Raw genomic sequence first — 19554 nt, 5'->3', positions numbered from 1 at the left:
CCAATGTTGCATTAATGATTGACCTAGCATAACAGTTTTACAAGTTCTGATATACGAGAATTCAGTGTCAACACTATCAGACGATGTTACTATTTCAGGCCAATCTCCCCTTAACAGGACTACATGCATGCTTGTTTAGACATATGAGCTGCGCTTCATTTACCTGCAAAACTTTCCGTACAAAACAGAGTGGGGAACCTATATAAGCTAACAGGGTCTTTTATAGCAAGTATTCGCCCACCACTAAAAAACTAATATAATGGATGCGACTTGTTAAAGACTTTCTGCCATTCTAAATATGAAGATTTTCATCTTCTGGGAAGGAATTTGAAAGTAGAGATACTTATCATCACCTTGTCCCTATCTAACGAGAAAACAATCACCGTTTTAGCTGAAGTTTACATGAAAATTTCACAGGCAAACAATCACAGGCGCAGTCATGGTCCTTCTAGTTTGCAACAGCCAGATAAGTATTAAAAAGAACGGACCTTTTCTACAATAGACAAGTAGTCATTTCAAAAGGGGGAATGTAACATGTTTATTGCCATAAGTTCCTCAAAACTCCGGAAAAATAATGAAAAGTACAGGGAAAACGCTCAGCACTCCAAAAGATAACGCAGACACCACAGAATGGCTCTCATACTGCTGAGAAGTAGTCTTTGCTTAGTTTTGGGTCTGGCTTCATGGACTTATCACCAGGCTTCCAACCAGCTGGGCAAACCTCATCTGGGTTATCTTGGACATACTGCAAAGCCTGGAGAGCAATACAAAAAAAAAGCCGCATAAACCGGCAGCAAATAATGATAATAATGTGACACTCTTTCTTTTCTTTCTTTATTTGATATGGCTAACATTATCTCAGTTTTAAACCCTTAACAACCCCCATCCCCCAGACACACAGAAAACCCTTGACCACCAAACCAGTGGACTTCTGTGAGTCAAGATGCCCAGAGAATTCTTATTACCAGAATAAGTTACAGAGAAGATTACCCATTTCTAACTAATATGCTTTCTTACCTGCAAGGTTCTCATTGTCTCATCCACACTCCGTCCGATCGCGAGATTGTTAATTGTAGAATGCTGAATGACACCTTCCTTGTCAATAATAAATAGACCCCTCAATGCTATGCCCTGTTATGTCACAATCGAAGAAATCATGTCAATAGAAAAGATGATGAAACCCAAGCAAAATGCATCAGGTTACATAGGACCATACCAGTAACAGTATTATATACTTTTTATTAGGTAATTCAACAAAACATTTGTATCATATATTCACAAATCAAGTCATTGCACACAGATATTGCTTTAAATTTCAATGAGATACACAATCTCAATCTACCAAGGCTGCTATTGGATTATATCAACTCCAACTATTGGGATCATTAACTTAAATAAATCTGGTATAAGCACATTGTAAAGGGGGCTTTTGGTCTAAAGGCCAATTTCTCATGTAATTTCAAAAGAGTCGGTGCTGGTCCTAGACTATTTGTTCCCTTTTCTTCTTTATTTGTTCAGGTAGGTATGGAAGCAATAACAAGTGGAGTATGCCTACCAAGTACCAAGTACAGGTCCACAGAGAAGATTAAATGCACACCTACTACTAAGTTTCACAAGTTAATGGCAACCTACTAGTAACTTTCACAAGTTAATGGCAACCTAAACCCAAGAAGGCAAGAATAGTCAGGTAAAACGTTGTTGAAGATCAATAGTGTAAATACTAATTTTCCAGGTATGTTTAGCAAAAAAGATTGTAAGATTTTCTTCTTTTTTCTCTCCACTTGAAGTCCAAGATTACTTTCTTTCTAGAGATGCTAAGTGTGAGAACTTCCTGATCAACTGTTGAGCTTCATAACAAGGGAACAAACTTTGCAATTTCTTAATTGTCCAACACTTTCCTATTGTCCAACACTTTCCAACACTTTCCTATTGTCCAGACATTACCGCAGTTGTATGGCATAATGAGACAAACTTTGCAATTTCTTCAAATAACTAAACTCTGAAATGATAAAGACAATAAACGCTAACAAAAGGGCAAGAAAAAGATGCAAAAGACATGTTCAATGTGGTTAATTTTAGAGGGTTTTCATTGTACGGACATCTAGATTGCTCATTTCATGCTTTAAAGTAGTGCAGAAAAACGGTCAACCACCTGCCCATGGACTATATGATGCAACTGTGTTGACTTCTCTACCTTAAATTCATCTTCTCAGATGACAGTTACTGTTAATTATTATTAAAAAACTTGCGAGAAAATGAAAGAAGAACAGAATGCAATCAGTGCATTTGATAAGACGAGATCAGTGACCAATAAGATCCTTTTCTTTGTGTAACTAGTTGAACAGGTTGTCTAAATAAAGATCAGCATTGAATAAAGTAAATACTTAGTATAGAATATGGAAGAAAATATTGCGTTAGGATAAAACTGCACTAACAATAATGAGGCGTCATACCTGATCAGGGATCAATACGCCAAAATCTTTTGAGATTGATTTCGTCACATCAGATACCAAGGGATAATTCAAATCCCCAAGTCCACCTGACTTCCTATCTGTTTGGACCCATGCAAGGTGCGAAAACTATACGGAGAAATAAATTAATTAATTAAAAGAAATATCAGGATTACGTGCTTAGATAAGAGATAAAAGACACTTTGCACACAAAACCAAGTATGATAAAAAAAGATGTGCAAAACAATAACATTTAATATTAGAGAAGAATACAAAAGAAACACAGATATGCACACAATGACACAACCACCAAAAAAAAACTTTACATAGATCACGTACTTTTCTGATACCTTGTGCAGAAACTAAATATTTGATTCCAGCAAATTATTTAGGAGGCCTATCATACTAAAGTCAAAAAAATTCAAAACACTTGCAACTTTGGATAGTCAGAACCATCAATTTTATCCTCTATCCTTGTTCTATCAGCGACCGCAGTCTCTCCTTCTCTCAAACTTGGATGCCAAACAACTCAATAACCTTAACACACAACCTCCAAAAAAGAGTGTTCAAGGGATCTTGTACCCTATTGATGCTTGGTGCAGAACTGCAAATGTGGGATACTTGATTGGATATGGTTTAGAGAATCTTGATCCAACTCTGTTTGGATGAGATATGAAGTACATCAGGATCTTTGACCAAAAGCAATAACACGTATTTTAGTTTCAGAATTTCATTCATATTACACTATATGTAGGATTACACTTTGTGAATCTGATCACTAAAAGTTTTCAAATTCAACCTCGATGTATGACACGAACCATGGACTAATTCAAGTTAAAAGGGCACAAACAACACACATCGATACATGACGTGTTTTCAAATTTGTCCAAGTAAAACTACAATTACTGAATTTCATAACCAGCTGGATCTTATTTATTCTATAAAAGGGATTTCAATGAGATGGGAAATGAAAACTATTAGCCCCACACAAGGAAATACTCACTATTGAACCTTAAAATATAAGCCAAACAGCCAATGTGCATAAGAAATATTATCAGCACCATGTTTCTATTGCTTGTAGATCTTCTCAATTTACTACTGTGTTCTTTTTCTTAAGATATATACAGCTTTATCTTCAAAAAAACTTTTAAAGATTATATTGGAATAGATATGTAGAAATACGGTACAAATGTAGACAACTCTAAGGACATATGTTAGGAACACAACTTTGAAATTTTCAAGAGAGCTTGATTGCAACTAACTACTTACGCTCTCCCACATTAAGAGTAGGGCTGCCAATGGGCAGGGACAGGCTCGAAGCCAAATCGCAGGCGAGAGAAGGACTTAGACCTTAAATATAGCCCGATAAGATTATTGTGCCAAGTTTGGACACACCCATAACCAGTCCGATAATGGCCCGACCTGGAAACAATGGTAGTTATGTGTTTTATAGTTGATAGTGGTAATATTATTACTAATAGTATACACAAAAAATTGAAAGCCAGGTTGGACGGTTGGTTAGTATTGTGTTTGTTACACAAGAGATGTGGGTTCAAATCCTGCCACATACAAATTAGATTGATTTTGGAAAAAAATAACAATTTCCATGTATTTCTAACAAACCTAGGCCGCGCCCAAATCTGATCTGGTCCTTTGGCTTGTAATCTAAATATTATACATATTTTGGGTCGGGCCGGACCTGAACAGGACACACCTAAATCCAGGCCCAGCCCGCCCGAATATGTATAATATTTAGAGTCCAAGCCCGGTCTAGGTCCTTTCGACAAGATTAGATTCTGGCCAGGCTTAGGTTTGTTAGCAATAAATGGAAATTGTTCGTTTTTTTTTGCAACCAATCTAATTTGCATGTGTCAGGATTTGAACCCACATGTCTTGTATGACAAATACTATATTAACCAACCTGACTTCTAATTTTTATGTATACCATTGGATAAAATGTTACTACTATTAACTATAAAACACACATAACTACCATTGTTTTTAGGTTGGGCCATTATCAGACTGGACATGGGTATGTCCAGACCTGGCCCAATAATCTTATTGGGCTAAGTTTAAAGTCTAAGTCCTTGTCTTATCGGTTCGGATTCAATTGGTCTTCGGGCCTCCCCGCCCATTGACAGCCTTATGTCCAAGTTCTTCCTGCTCAAAATAAGAAGTTTCCTTTTTTACAATATAAAACACAGTAAAGGATTTTTCCATCCCTTTTCCGTTCTTTGACTGGTACTAATGGGAGAGAATATTCACTCTTTGAAAGAAAACTTACCACACTGTCAACTGAAACACCTAATATTTCTGTGTTCAACTTGTCAAAATCAGCATGTCGGTCGCTAAAAGCAGTGATCTCTGCAACGGGGAAAATAGACAGATACAAGAGTAAGTATTCAATCTCTAGAGAAATTCAAAAATCCTTCACGTTCTCACCTGTAGGGCAGACAAACGTAAAATCCAGTGGGTAGAAAAACAGGACTACATATTTTTTCCCAATATAATCAGACAGCTTGACCTGCAAATATACACCATCACTTACGAGTTAAGTTCATATATGACTAACTTATACCTAACAGGATTTATAGTAGATAAAAAATTCCACTTGAACAATGGTGTCCACAAAACACTGTAACTGCTAAAAACTTCAAATGTTAAAATTTAGAGTTGAAAATGCCAAGCTTTGTACATTTTGTTGATTCTTGGAACTGCAAAAGGATTTAATTTATTTATCTAAAACGAACATTATAATTGTAGATTGTTAAAGTTAGAACCTACTTATCAAATTTATAATCAACAATTATCTGCAGCTAAAATTTCCAGTGTGAAGTTGAAGACAAAAGCTAGAAGACATTTGGTGTAAAGGAATAGGCAGACTGTTACTTGCACATTGTGTTGAAGATGAAAAGCAATTCTCAATCACGTTACTAGTAAATTATTGGAAATCCGGATTATTAGGAATGGGCAGAATGTGTGTTGAAGATGATAATTTCATTGATTCTTCCTTTTAATGAAAAAGTATAGGAGAGTAAATGGAACCAAATTATGTTAAATCCCTAACCAAATAAGTATACCTTAATGAACTCCTGATCAAACACAGCTTCGGCTTCAAAGTCAGGTGCCTTATTTCCTACCAGAGGAAGCTCGGCACTCTGCAACATATATTAGAAGAACAGGCAAACTATTATCAGAAGTGAAGGATATCAATGTGCAAATTATTACAGACAGAGCCGTGCACAGCTAGACAAAATGTATGTTTACTGCTAACTCAGACTCATACTTGAGTATACACACAAAAATTGTTCATCTTTCAACTTCTATTGTCACACAGGGAGTTACTTACAGCGTGAACAGCAAAGCTTCTCCTACGGGAAGTGGTTTTGAAAACAGGACGAGGAGAAGATTTCAGAGATTGAAAAGGTATTCCAAGTCCATTAAAGGAGGGTAGGGATTGAGTCGATAAAGATTTGGGAGATTTATGATAGAAAGAAGAACAAGTAGTAGTTGGGTTTGGAGAGAGAAGAGTAGACGAAGCCATTTTTTCTTTTTTTTTTTGTGAGGACGAATGAGAAATGAGGATAGGTTTCTCTATTTATATATACGTGGATCAACAAGTCAACTAGGTCCATTCATTTCAGACAACCGGGTTTTTTTCGTCAGATCATATAGACTCTTTCTATCCAACTATCCTAATTTGCTATTCCTTCATTCTATCTGGCTACAGAAGATTTTGTATTGCTTAACACTGATTAGGTGTTCCGGTGTTCCAATTCTATAGATGTATTACAAAGATAAATAATTAATCTGGAAGTTGTTTGGTTCTCAATTATTCTATCACAACTTGTTCTGTGTTTGGTTGACACTGTAATTTGTTTATCATGAACAATATATTAGGGCAATAAGTTATTCTTTCTTCATTTTACGTGTATACTTCAAATAAATATAAAATGAAAAATGAAATACACAGGATAAGAAAAGTCCAAATAAATATAAATTTAAACAAGCAAAAACACTTGGCGATATAAGTCATTCAAAATAAGTATCGCCTATTACATTCTTCATATATATTAAAGAAATAAATTCAAATAAAACTCTATAAGTACTACATCATTTTGAACTTTCATAGTCACTCCACATTACATTAGCAATTGATTTTCTAAACTCTACTGTCATTTCTCGTATTCTTTCTCTACTAATATTTTCCACACCCCCACTGTTATGCGTTATTTCATATTATTGTTTGCCTTCAAAATCTTCCAAGTTAAAAATTAAATCATATGTTTTCTCTCTTTGTATATGATTGTGTAGAATGCAATATGCTATCACTATCTTCACTTGTACTTCAAATGGATATGGAGGAGCAAGGGTCAGAATAGGAAAATACTTCTTTAAGATACCAATGATACGCTCGACAGCATTCCTCAACGATAAATGCCCCATATTGAACAATTCTTTGCTATTTGTAGGTTTCAAGTGATAGCGAGTGCCACGAAATGGAGCAATGAAAGTTGGTGTATTAGCATACCCAACATCCACAACATAATATTTACCTATATTAATTAGGAAAACAAAAAAACTATTTGTTAGCTTTGAAAGAAAATCTAAATTCAATGATAAACAAATATAAGTTTCATATACCTTCTGGTACATGTAATTTGTTTGCTCTTGTTAATGCCGAAGTCAAAATACGTGAATATGTGGCGGAACCTTCCCAACCAGCAAATACATACTGAAATTGCAAGTAAAATGAACATGCCACCAAAACATTTTGCGTAACAGTGCATTTCCTATTTATAAAATGACATCTCTTATTTGAACCAACCAATGTGGAGATATGTGTTCCATCAATAGCTCCAATACAATCCTAGTGAAAAAAAATTGAGCTATTATTAGACCTTATTCAGACTCGACCAATTTAAATAATAAAATAATCATATATAAATAATATCTTAAAATATGGATAAAACATATCATCTTCAAGAATTCCAGGAGGCGTACTAGACCCAACAGGTTGGAAAAAATCTCCAGATAATGCCACAATTGCATCCAAAACATTGTTGAAGCGGCGACTAATTAATTGTTTCCCCATAATGTTGAAAACGTTATTGAATGATTTGATTTCTTTCGTTATGACCAACTGTAAGCATAAACATTGTTAGTTGTTCCTCAAGCCTTACCCCGTCAGTGTCGGTAAGTAGACATTTCGTATATAGAATATCACATAACCGCAATAAGACATGTTTTTCCATGCGAAAGTTCTCTTGGCAGCGCTTATCGTGACCATTAAGCATTCCCTCCACATATGTTGCACCACTAAGTGCTGAATCATGACAAAAAGTTTTACTTATATGGTATAGATAATACTGAGACGCGAATGTGGCAGTAGCACTTGCAGTTGCTTTTACGATATCCTCTTCATCCGAATCTGACATGACTTTCCCTGTATCCACACATTTGTAAGTTATGATACTCTGACACTTAATAAATTTCAATTGAAATACATTGAAAATAAGTAAATAAATCACATCTAGTTACATAAAACAATAATCATCACATCCAAAATAAATTGTAACTATTAAGTCATGATTATCAAGTCCCCACAAACATTAGTCCCCACGTTCTAAATCAAACTCATAAAAAACTAACACACCTAATAATCCCAACAAAATATATATTTTCAGCACCATACAAAATAGATCACCACATTAGTCACCACATTCAAAATCTCACTTATAAAAAACTAAAGCACCTAATGATCCCCAACAAAATACACATTTTCAGCAACATACATAAAAATGGATCACTACTTTAGTTCCCACATCCTAAACTAGTTTTATGAAGATGAAATAGCAACCATTTCCTTCGCCTCTCCACCCTTAATCCCATAAACACCCTTGCTTTGTTCTCATCCTCAAGGAGCTCTAAAGCTTGCATGAAAGCTAAGTTATCAAGCCCAGACATATTTTCTAATTCAACAATCAACTTTGCTTCACTAGTCTCATTTGAAGCATAATATAAAATCATATTCATTTTTAAAAGGATCTTCAGGAACAGCTAAGTTTTGTTCGAGCAGTTACTAAACTACTATCAAGTGGCCATGGCAGAGAAGTCATAGCTTGAGCAATAGACCATAAAATGTACTATGCGACATTATTAAAAATAACTATAACCATGTCAACATTCTTAGCAAAATTGTAAATCAAGAAAAACTAAATAACAATGAAAGAGAAGGGAGTGGGTGAGGCCAGTGTGTTCCAGAACATCCCTTGTTTGCACTTTCCCTCCCCCCTTCTAAACTTGTCCTCGCTAAAAAGATAGTAAATACTCCAACAACGTAGCCATAACTACAACAGGATCTTCACTATTTATAAAAGGAAACAACATACTAAGCTAATAAAATAAAAGGTCATCACTGGGAAACACCTAGCCACTTTGAGAAGTTGTCAAACTCAATGTAGTCGCTGTCAGAGATTACACTTTGAGAAGTTCTCCAAAATCATGATCAGCAAAAAAATCACACGAACGCACACTCCAAAAGCATATGTGTGTGTGCATATTTTAGCAAATAGATATGTAACACGTGACAGCATATTCTTAAGGCTCGGATATGGTTTTGGTGTCGGTAGAAAGTACCATAACACACTTCAAGTCCAAATTATCTCACTTCCTAGATTCGGAAGTGAGACAAGAAGAGGAGGTTCATGGGCTTTGGAATTAGTTGGAGTAGTAGGTTCGTATAACCAACTCCTAACTATGAACTCCAAATCCGGAACTCAACTACTAGGTTCGGAGCAGGTTTGTGGGCATCGGAACTAATTGGAGTAGTAGGTTTGTATAACCAACTCCTAACTATGAACTCCAAATCTAGAACTCAACTACTAAATTCGTAGCAGGTTCGTGGGCTTTCGAACTAGTTTGAGTAGTAGGTTCGTATAACCAATTCCTAACTATGAACTCCAAATCTAGAACTCAACTACTAGGTTCGGAGCAGGTTTGTGGGCTTTGGAACTAGTTGGAGTAGTAGGTCGTATAACCAACTCCTAACTATGAACTCCAAATCCAGAGCTCAACTACTAGGCTCGGAGCTCTAACTACTACTCCAAACCTAAACATGTTTTTTAGTTGTTTAAGTCAATAAATGAGACCTATTTGACTTGGGAAACATGGGGCTTCTAGAAGAGTCAAGATGAAACATAACAAGAGACGGTCTCCTAGTTAAACACTAATTTGGAAACCTCATTTATTTTTATAAATAGAATAGTTTAACTACGCTTTGAGTTTGATTCCCATTCACAGGATACGTAGGCAGTCATTAAAAAATGTGGTTCAACTCATCATCTTCTATATCTCTTCTTCTTCTTGATCCAATACTTCTCATTGTTCTTTGATTATCAACAAAATATTTGTATTTCTAGATTAGGAAAAATTATCACACAATTGGCGCCATCTGTGGGGACACCATACAGAATTGATTTGATTTTTTAGTCGAAATTATTTCGGTTTTAGGTTTTCCTACCCACCAATTTTTCTTGGGTTTGTTGTTATTTAAAATAATAATAATAATAATTCTTTTATTCACTTTGATTCAAAATCATGGTTATTACAAGAGTCAACGCGAATAAAAGTAGTAAAAGGAATAACGAGATCAATAACCCCACATGTTACTTCTCAAAGACAATCTGAACGTAGAGGAGATCATCGTTTTGGACAGAGGCATGAAGAAGATGAGTCTAACAACGATACTCCCTAATCTGCCATAACTAACCAAGCCATTATGGATGTTGTGATGGCTGAACGTGGTCGACAGGAGGCTCGTTTGCATTTTTTTCCAAGATTACTACTGCACGAAGAAGGGTCGTTCACCTCCAAAGGTGTTGCCTACTGATGGAAACTCGAAGAGGCAGTTCCGGCCACCAAGTCTCGACCATGGTGAGGGTTACATCCCTACGCCTTATATCCCTTACTTCGTTGGGTATCATAGCGACCAACCAGATTTGGATTATAATCCGGAATTGGATCCAACCCAACACTCGAATTCACATGGAACTGGCTTCTCTTGGTATTCAAGTTCTCGAGGTACGAGGGATGGACGTCCAAATGTGTTTTCCCATAATCCACAACTATCAAGGTCACCCTCGGTACGAAGAAGACTTTCAATTCCAAGGGAACCTTCATTGCCTCGGAATCCCTCAGTTCCCCGATCTAATTTTGCAAACTCCTCCACTCGATCTTGGGAATCGGAACCATGTTATTATCGAGATGAGAACTACGAGAGTCCAGGTCCGAGGTACAACAACGAGAGAACTCCAATTCATGAATCGACTACTCTTACACAGGTCAAGGCGCAAATACTGGAGGGACTGCGAGGTTCGAAACCAACCAAGATGGATGAGTTAGTTGCTCAGTCAGCAATTGAGGGAGACATTGGAACTCCTTTTTCACGACATGTTATGAGTGGATACATCCCCCATGATTATAAACCACCGAAGTTCTCTACATTTAATGGCAAAGGAGATCCGGTCTCTCATGTGCTCATTTATCGTCAAGCAGTGGTGGGTCTTTCTAAGAAAGATCATTATTTGTGCCGGTATTTTGCTTCAAGTTTAACAGACTCGATACTCATCTGGTACACGAAGCTACCTAGGGGCAGCATTCACGAGTTTAAGGTGCTATCAATCAATTTCATCGTGAAATTCAGTTGCAACCGACCCTACATTAAAATCGTTTATGTACTATTTGACATGAAGATCCGAAAGGACGATCGTATTAGGGATTTCACCAAAAGATTTAACGAGGTTCAATTGCATGTTGACAACATCGATGAGACCTTCGCCATTGTGGTATTTAGAAAGGGGTTAGATCCTACTTCTGGTCTATACATGTCCTTGAAGAAAGAGAAGCCTACGAACATGACAGAGTTGCAAGCTCGGATCGATAAGTATGCGAAACTAGAAGAAGACCAAATTGGATAGGGAATCTTCTCATAAAAGAGTGATAACCAATGTCACCTCCGCTCCTGTTGGTAGGAGCTCTGCTAGTCATTATAATTATAGGAAGTCCGAGGAACCACAGTCGGAGCACGAGCACAAGTTAGTCGACAGGAATTCCTATCAAGATAAGTCCAAGAGATAAAAGACTGATGACACGTTCGGAAGTAATAAATTACCCCCACATACCACTTTAACTTATCCTTATGAGGATATCTTTGAAGTTAACCAGGAACAAGATGTTCATGAAATATCCTCCAACGGTGAATCTCGATGCTAACATGTAATGTTACACTACTCTTAGCTTCTAAGAGACAAAATTTTCATAAATTTGGATCTGCTTCTACTATACTGGGGGCATGATCTATGCCAATCAATTCTCAATAAAAGTTATATTTCTATTTTCAGATGAGCATTGTTTCTTTTATAATTTTCTGCTGGGATACTTTTTGAATGTTGGGTGAGAGATCCTATATGTTGGGCAAAGTTGTATCAAAACCTTTAGAAAGCTTTCTCGGGATGATGAGTGAAAGATCTCATGTGTTGTTCCCCGTGTGATGGAGAAAGTTTAACTTAGATTGGATTTTATCCTCCTAAGAGCAGTTCTAATGCCTTGTGCTTATAAGTGTCGGTTTATGCATTAGATATAAGATCATTTAAAGACTTTATAGGAAATAATACAGGGGCACACCCTACGTTCCTACAAAATCTTATTTCTTAACAAAACTAAAGGTATTTACAGGAATTGACACATGGGCAAACCCTATTTTCCTACAAAACCTTGTTTTTCTAAGATTCGGAATACAAATTTGTATAAAATATAATTTGACACTTTTGTCATTTTCCTTCAACGGTCGAATGTGCAACCATCGTCTAAGAGAAAAGTGTGGCATCAGTGTATACATATTTATGCAAATAAGGAGAAAAGAACACCACTTCTTAGCTAGTCTGGAACTTCACGTTCGGAACTTGTCCAAGTTCGAAACTCCACTTCCTAGCTAGTTAGGAACTCCATGTTCAAAACTCTACTTCCTAGCTAGTCTGGAACTCCACGTTCGGAACTTGTCCAAGTTCGGAACTCCACTTCCTAGCTAGTCAGGAACTCCACTTCCTAGCTAGTCAGGAACTCCACGTTCGGAACTTGTCCAAGTTTGGAACTCCACTTCCTAGCTAGTCAGGAACTTCACATTTGGAACTTGTCCAAGTTCGGAACTCCACTTCCTAGCTAGTCTGGAACTCCACATTCGGAACTTATCCAAGTTCATAACACCACTTCCTAGCTTGCCTGGAACTCCACGTTCGGAACTTATCCAAGTTCATAACACCACTTCCTAGCTTGCCTGGAACTCCACGTTCGGAACTTGTCTAAGTTCGGAACTCCACTTCCTAGCTAATAAGGAACACAAAAAGTCCAAGTTCGGTACTGTTCTCTAGAATAACAAACCCGAAACTATTTTATGGACGGAAGAATCCGAAACTACATTGTCAACTATAGTACCCAACCTATCCAAATTACATTGTAACTTGACATATCCGGAACTGCCTCAACAATAGCATTGCCCAATACTAGATTCGGAACTGAAATTTGTGGATTGAAGAGCCCGACATTGATAAGTGAGCTATTGGATTTGGGAATACGCAGTGATAGTAGCGGTACTAACTTGATCAATATGGACGTGTTGGTTCTCAAGCAAAGCTGATACTGAGTACTGACCAACACTAGAACTGATTGTTTAAGTTCTTAACATGGTTATTGGCTACCAAAACTTCGATTTCCTCAAGTCACCAATATATTGTGCTTTCGGCCCAATATGTGCATGTATGTGACGTTGCGAACAAACCAAGGCATTACTCTGTTGATCGAGACTTGGAAGTACTCGAGGGCATTTGCCATTAACGAAGGCAAGGGGAGTCGGAGTCCAGCTTTCAGCAGTCCAAGGAATATCAAGGGACTTTTGTCGGTTCCAAGGTCGGCAATCCATGGATATTCAATTTTGATTTCTTTTGAAATTGAAAATGTGTTACGGATCTTTCCCAAATCCGAGATATCACCGAATGGAATAATATTCCAATCAAAAGTGGGAATCTTAGTTGTTGGTGCAATCGAAATAGGTACATCTCTAACTGCTCTATAACCCGGAACTGCTATATCAATTGAACCTAAAATGACATTGCTCGGTACACAATCCGAAACTGCCTCGCTAAATAAAGAATCCAACATTGATTGGTAATATGGAAGTCACACGGTCAAAGTAATAAGTCTGGAACTGGAAGTTATGGTTTGACTAGCAAACCCGGAACTGATTGAAACCGGATTTGACAGTTTAGTTTTTGAAGAAAAGGGCGTGGCTGTTTACACCAAAAAACCTCAATTTCCTCTTGTACAAACTTGAAGAAAGATGATCTAATGCAAGTAGAAAAGCGTTGATTATTTGTCAAACAACCGCATGATCACCAACAAGCCACCAAAGTAGCTAAGAATGACCCTCTCTACTGCCAAAGAGCCCGACAACATACACTCTTGTGGCAAATCAATCACGCTCTGGTCAAACAGTCCTGGTTCATCTACTAGACTATGGTTTCTGTCTCTATAGCACTCAAAGATAGAGAGGTATGTACCTGTTCAAGAAATCCTCTTATATTGGGTATGTTGAATGGAAACCAAAAGCTTCAACCACTTATAGTAGTAACAAGAGATAGAACAAAAGATGAACAATGCTATACAAATAGAAAAGGAAAAGGAGTTCAGCAAGCAAGAAGCAAAAGGACTTCGTGAACAAGTATAACTCAACTCCATATGAGTGATTCGGGGCTTGACATATGGGCTGATTTGTCCAAGACTCCAAGTCTGATTCATGGCGAGACTTGTGAAGTCCGGGTTTCAAAAAGTTTAGATCCTGATGGAGTGAATTCAACTCTGGACAAATAATATTGGGTGTAAATATAAAAGAAGCCAAAGGGTATAAAGAAAAGGAAATAAGACCAAGTCCGGATGGATTAGCAAGACATGTGCTGGGCTTTGAGTGATTTATCAATTATGGGTCAAGTTCTAGTTTTGCAAGGTCCAGTTCCGGGTTACACTTCCGAGTTAAGGTGACTTAGTAAAATCTACCCAAGTCTGGGCCATGTGACCATGTTCGGTCCCTTAGATGAGCTAGTATTCCAAGTCCGGGTAAACACGAGGCATGACAGGTCTGGCTTTCACAAAGTTTAGTTCCGGAATGTAATCCCAAGTCCAGATCTTTGTGAAACATGGGTCGGATTAATCTAACCAAGTCCGGATCATCACAAGGCACGGCAGGACCGATTTCCACTAAGTTCGACCTAATATACAAAGGTTCGGGGCATGGTCATGGCAGGTCCGAATTTACAGTTCCTTGCACTGAAGTAATGCACAATTTTTCCGATACATTCCACAGAGAAAATCGAGGCATAAGACGTCGCATACATTTTTACCAAGCCTTTTTCTTTAAGGGTTTGATTCACAACCCATGAATAAAAAAGTTGGGCATCTGTGTGTGCATATTTTAGCAAATAGATATGTAACATGTGGCAGCATCTTCTTAAGGCTCGGATATGGTTTTGGTGTAGGTAGAAAGTACCAGAACACACTTCAAGTCCAAATCCTCTCACTTCCTAGGTTTGGAAGTGAGACAAGAAGAGGAGGTTCGTGAGCTTTGGAACTAGTTGGAGTAATAGGTTCGTATAACCAACTCCTAACTATGAACTCTAAATCTGGAACTCAACTACTTGGTTCAAAGCAGGTTCGTGGGCTTTGGAACTAGTTGGAGTAGTAGGTTCGTATAATCAACTCCTAACTATGAACTCCAAATCCGAAACTCAACTACTAGGTTAGGAGCAGGTTCGTGGGCTTTCAAACTAGTTGGAGTAGTATGTTCATATAACCAACTCCTAACTATGAACTCTAAATCCAGAACTCAACTACTAGGTTCGGAGCAGATTCGTGGGCTTTGGAACTAGTTGGAGTAGTAGGTTCATATGACCAACTCCTAACTATGAACTCCAAATCCAGAGCTCAACTACTAGGCTCGGAGCTCTAACTACTACTCCGAACCTAAACATGTTTTTCTGTTATTTAAGTCAATAAATGAGACCTATTTGACTTGGGAAACATGGGGCTTCTAGAAGAGTCAAGATGAGACTTAACAAGAGACAGTCTCCTAGTTAAACACTAATTTGGAAACCTTATATATTCTTATAAATAGAATAGTTGAACTACGCTTTTGTGTAGAAAAGATGAAGAGTGTAGAAACAAATATTTACCTGAGAGGATAGAGTTGCAAAAGATGAGCAGCTAGTTGGAAGTGTGGAGAAGATGACTAGAGACAAGGGTTTCCACTTTCCAACAAAAACCTTTTGTTTCTTTTACTTTTTTCGTTATTTTACTTTCTCTCTCCTAGTTAGGGAAGCAAGATTAGCTGTATCTCTCATATCTCCTTTGATTCCCATATACCCGCTTTTGTGTTCGCGCAATTCACCAGGTTATATACGGTATTCAAGTTTGTTACCAACCAAACACTAAACAACTAAAATATGTATACCGGGTCACCTATTCATGGATAGGGACTCCTTGTCCACACTGCCAAACAGGGCCATATAGTTTATATTCTGATTATGTGAAAATACCCTCCCATCAGCCCATACCACATAATCTCTCGGAGAAAAAAAATCATTGTATGCTTTATTTTCCCAATTTTTTTGCTTCATTTTTTACCCTTATGATATAATGTGTCATATTTATCATCATTTAAACGATGAATAACACTGATTCAACTTCGATAAACACGATTCAACTTTAAAATTAGAATAACAAGGTTCGGCGACAAATAAATTAGGTTTGGCAAAAAAAAAAAAACTTTTTCAACAATGAAGAAACATGGTTTCATAAAGAATAAAGAATAAACAATGAAGAATCATTCTCTTTCTTGTTTTGATTGATTGTTGTGAATTTTTATTTTTGCTTTATTAATTCTTTTTTCTTCTTCTTAATTTAAATAAATTAGGTTATCGTGACTATGTAAATTTGTTTTTGCATAGAAATTTAAGTATGCAAATTTATTTTTACATATTGATTTTTCTCAGTGGATCCCGTGACTCTATGTAAATATGGTTTTACATAATCGTTTTTGTAGTATGCAAATTTATTTCTACATAATGATTTTTCTCTACAGTTGTGACTTGTAAAATTGTTTTTACATTAAAATTTAAGTATGCAAATTTATGTTTATATAGTGATTTGTCTATGCAGATCTCATAACTATAAATTTGTTTTCACATGAAAATTTCAGTATGCAAGTTTATATTTACATAGCAATTTTACTATGTTAATTTATTTTTACATAGACATTATGTATGCAAATTTATATTTACATATGAAATTGACTATGCAAAAACATTTTTGCATATGTTTTTTTCAGTATGCAATTGATAATTATACCATGTAAAACAGTTTTTGCGTAGTATAAAATTTATTATACAAACTGATTTTTCATATAAGTTTTGTAACAGATAGTTTTTTCTTGCATTGCAATTTGGTTATGTAAATTTACTTTTGCATATCACTTGACTATGTAAAGATATTTTTGCATATGTAAATTAATAATCTTTCCATAGCAATTTGCATGTGTAAATTTATTTTTGCATTAGATTTTCCATACAAATTTTGAAGTATTTAGCTTTTTGTTTTGCAAAACCACAATTTTTTTTTTGAAAAAAACACAATGATTTTTATTCATTACATTGTAGATCTTGTTTCTTTTAAGTAACAAGTATTGGATCTACAAATCTATAATCATATTCACTTTCTATTTTTAATGTTCCAATCATTTATTATCATTTTTTTCCATTTCATTTTTTTTAAGATAGAAATTTAATCCCTATGTTTTTTGGGTTGTTTTTTTTTTTATTATTATTATTTTTTTCTTTTCTACAGAAAGAGGATAGATGTAGAAAGAGAGACCATGGATCTTTTTAGGGGCGGAGGGGTATTTTGGTAAGTTTGCGATTGTGGTTTTGCATTTTAAAAAACAGGGGGTTTTTATCACTTTGTCTGTGCAAAGAGAGGTCATATGTACCGGTTTAAGGAGGAGGGATCGGAGATTATTCTTAAAACCTGTTTCATATATAGTAGCTAATTAACTTGCCTAACTGTGACGGATGTAATAGTCAACTATGGTCAAACTAGTCAAATGTGTTGTCAGTGTTCTCTTTTGATTACAGTGGACCAACTTCTAAACACGAGGAATTGGAACATTAAAGTTATTAACACGCAGACTAATAACTGGATAGGCACTTTTGCTTTTGAAAAACTTGATAAACTTTGTAGTTTTCAAATGATATTTGGATTACTAGAGATATATGCTTTAAAAAGGTCACAATGATGTTGAAGATATTGACAATGCTCTTCTTAAGTCTCCATTGACAAACACATTTGTGAAGCAGCCCTTTATCCCTTAAAGTGGATGGTTAGAATCATTATTTTTCTATGAAGTTTTTATAAAACAAAATAATTATTTTGCAATCAGTGAGAAAGACACCTTTTTAATAAACTTGATACATTTGTTGAATATCTACCACCTCATCTAGCTGGATAGGAATAACATCATCTTTAAATGAGATGATGTCTAACCTTTCGATGCTCACATCTGATGGTGCTTATAGTAAAAATTGTACAAAATAGTGGTCCGGATTTTATTGTTAATAAATAGGATAGATGGACAATTTATGCTTGCAGGAAACAAGCAAAGAGATGCACACGGAGCTCCAAAGACTAAAGCTGCGGATGTCCAATGTTTGACAAACATGACTGAAGCAGTAGTAGCTATCTTGAGTTGTAATTGTACGGTTAATGTTGTTAATAGCTTGTCTGATGATGTTGCTTAGGCGGTTGTTGCAGTCTTTTAGGGAAGATTTTATCTTTGAAATTTCATTTTAAGTTATTTAAGTTGGTTTTTTATTTGTCCAAGGAATTTCATTCGCTATGTTCATGTCATGGCTGAATTTGGTACTGATTCTAAGCTGTAATAACCAAATAATGCCTATATCAGTTTGTTTTGATTTACTTTTGAATTACTTCTTAAGGTTATTGGTTGGATGATTTATGTTAATTATTATGAGGGTAGTCTGTTAAAGGCTTAAAGCGTGAGGATCGGAGTTGATACTTGATACACTTGGGTCGCATTTAAAACTTTGTTGTGAGTTGTGACATATGCTATCAATATCAATATCGGTTATATCCGCCGATTAATCGCGTATCGTTTGTAATCCGATTAGTTTTTATTGATTTTTAAACTTTTCTCACTGATCTGATTTAATCACCGAATTGACCGATTAATTAATCGGCCGAGATTACTAATTTATCACTAAATCGAGAATTTTTTTTATTGAAAATATCGGTTCCCCACAAAAAAAAAACACGTAAAATTAACAAATTGTATTTTTAAACCGTATTAATAATAATGGAACCTAATAAACACACAAAACTAAAAGGTTACTTATTTTATTCTATTAACGAATGTTAAATATACAAATTATTGTTCTATCTCTCTAATACATGCTTTCTCTTAAACGGACTGTCTGTTTACGGACATATTATACAGTGTCTTCGCAACTTATATAATGTCTTGCATAGCTTATATAGTGTCATATATAAGCATAAATTAAAATTTAATAAACGTAAATTAAAAAATTTGTTCAATACACTATATAAGCTGTTCACGATACTATATAAGCTGTTTAAGACACATGTCCCTAGTCCGTTTAAGAGAAAGCCTGCTCTCTAATATATATTATCTCTTATCTCTTTCCCTCTCTATTTATTTATTTAAATTTAACATAATTGTTGTGTTTGACATTTTTGTAGTACTCTAAAATTGAGTTGATTAGATATAATTATGAGAATTTGATATTTTTTGTTGCATCTCAAATAACTATTTAGAAATATCTTGTATAATTATATTATCCGAAAAACTAGTGTGCACAAGGTGTGTACCTATGCGCAGACATCTGGGCCACTCATATAGGTAGAGAATTCGTGTGTATTGCAACAAATAAGTACTGTCAACGATTTTCATTCATACGCACACATACAT

The 19554-nt window shown here is 35.8% G+C and overlaps 2 protein-coding genes across 2 annotated transcripts; both read right to left on the bottom strand.

Moving 5' to 3' along the window:
* Positions 1-489: 489 nt before the first annotated feature.
* Positions 490-6168, bottom strand: LOC147489433 (2-Cys peroxiredoxin BAS1, chloroplastic). Its single transcript, XM_086571244.1, has 7 exons — positions 5800-6168; positions 5531-5608; positions 4893-4974; positions 4735-4814; positions 2454-2579; positions 1018-1131; positions 490-754 (listed from the first exon to the last, which is right to left on the bottom strand). The coding sequence occupies exons 1-7, from the start codon at positions 5992-5994 to the stop codon at positions 638-640; spliced, it is 792 nt and encodes a 263-aa protein (XP_086427370.1). The 5' UTR covers positions 5995-6168; the 3' UTR covers positions 490-637.
* Positions 6169-6689: 521 nt separating this feature from the next.
* LOC147489432 (uncharacterized) lies at positions 6690-8486 on the bottom strand. Its single transcript, XM_086574637.1, is given in 5 exon segments — positions 6690-7006; positions 7095-7322; positions 7407-7533; positions 7535-7896; positions 8276-8486. Coding segments are annotated over 5 exon segments (1245 nt in total).
* Positions 8487-19554: the final 11068 nt, after the last annotated feature.

This window comes from Coptis chinensis, chromosome 7 (assembly GCF_015680905.1).
Source record: "Coptis chinensis isolate HL-2020 chromosome 7, ASM1568090v1, whole genome shotgun sequence".
Classification (NCBI taxonomy): Eukaryota; Viridiplantae; Streptophyta; class Magnoliopsida; order Ranunculales; family Ranunculaceae; genus Coptis; species Coptis chinensis.
The sequence above is the reverse complement of the archived record's forward strand: the minus strand, read 5'-3'. Positions and strand labels throughout refer to the sequence as shown.

What these genes read in the sequence shown, in the direction of transcription:
- LOC147489433 (XM_086571244.1), bottom strand. Translation starts at nt 5,994, where the DNA reads ATGGCTTCGTCTACTCTTCTCTCTCCAAACCCAACTACTACTTGTTCT. An exon ending in GAAGCTTTGCTGTTCACGCT is followed by an intron (nt 5,609 to 5,799) that starts GTAAGTAACTCC and finishes TATATGTTGCAG; the next exon opens with AGTGCCGAGCTTCCTCTGGT. An exon ending in TACGTTTGTCTGCCCTACAG is followed by an intron (nt 4,815 to 4,892) that starts GTGAGAACGTGA and finishes TCCCCGTTGCAG; the next exon opens with AGATCACTGCTTTTAGCGAC.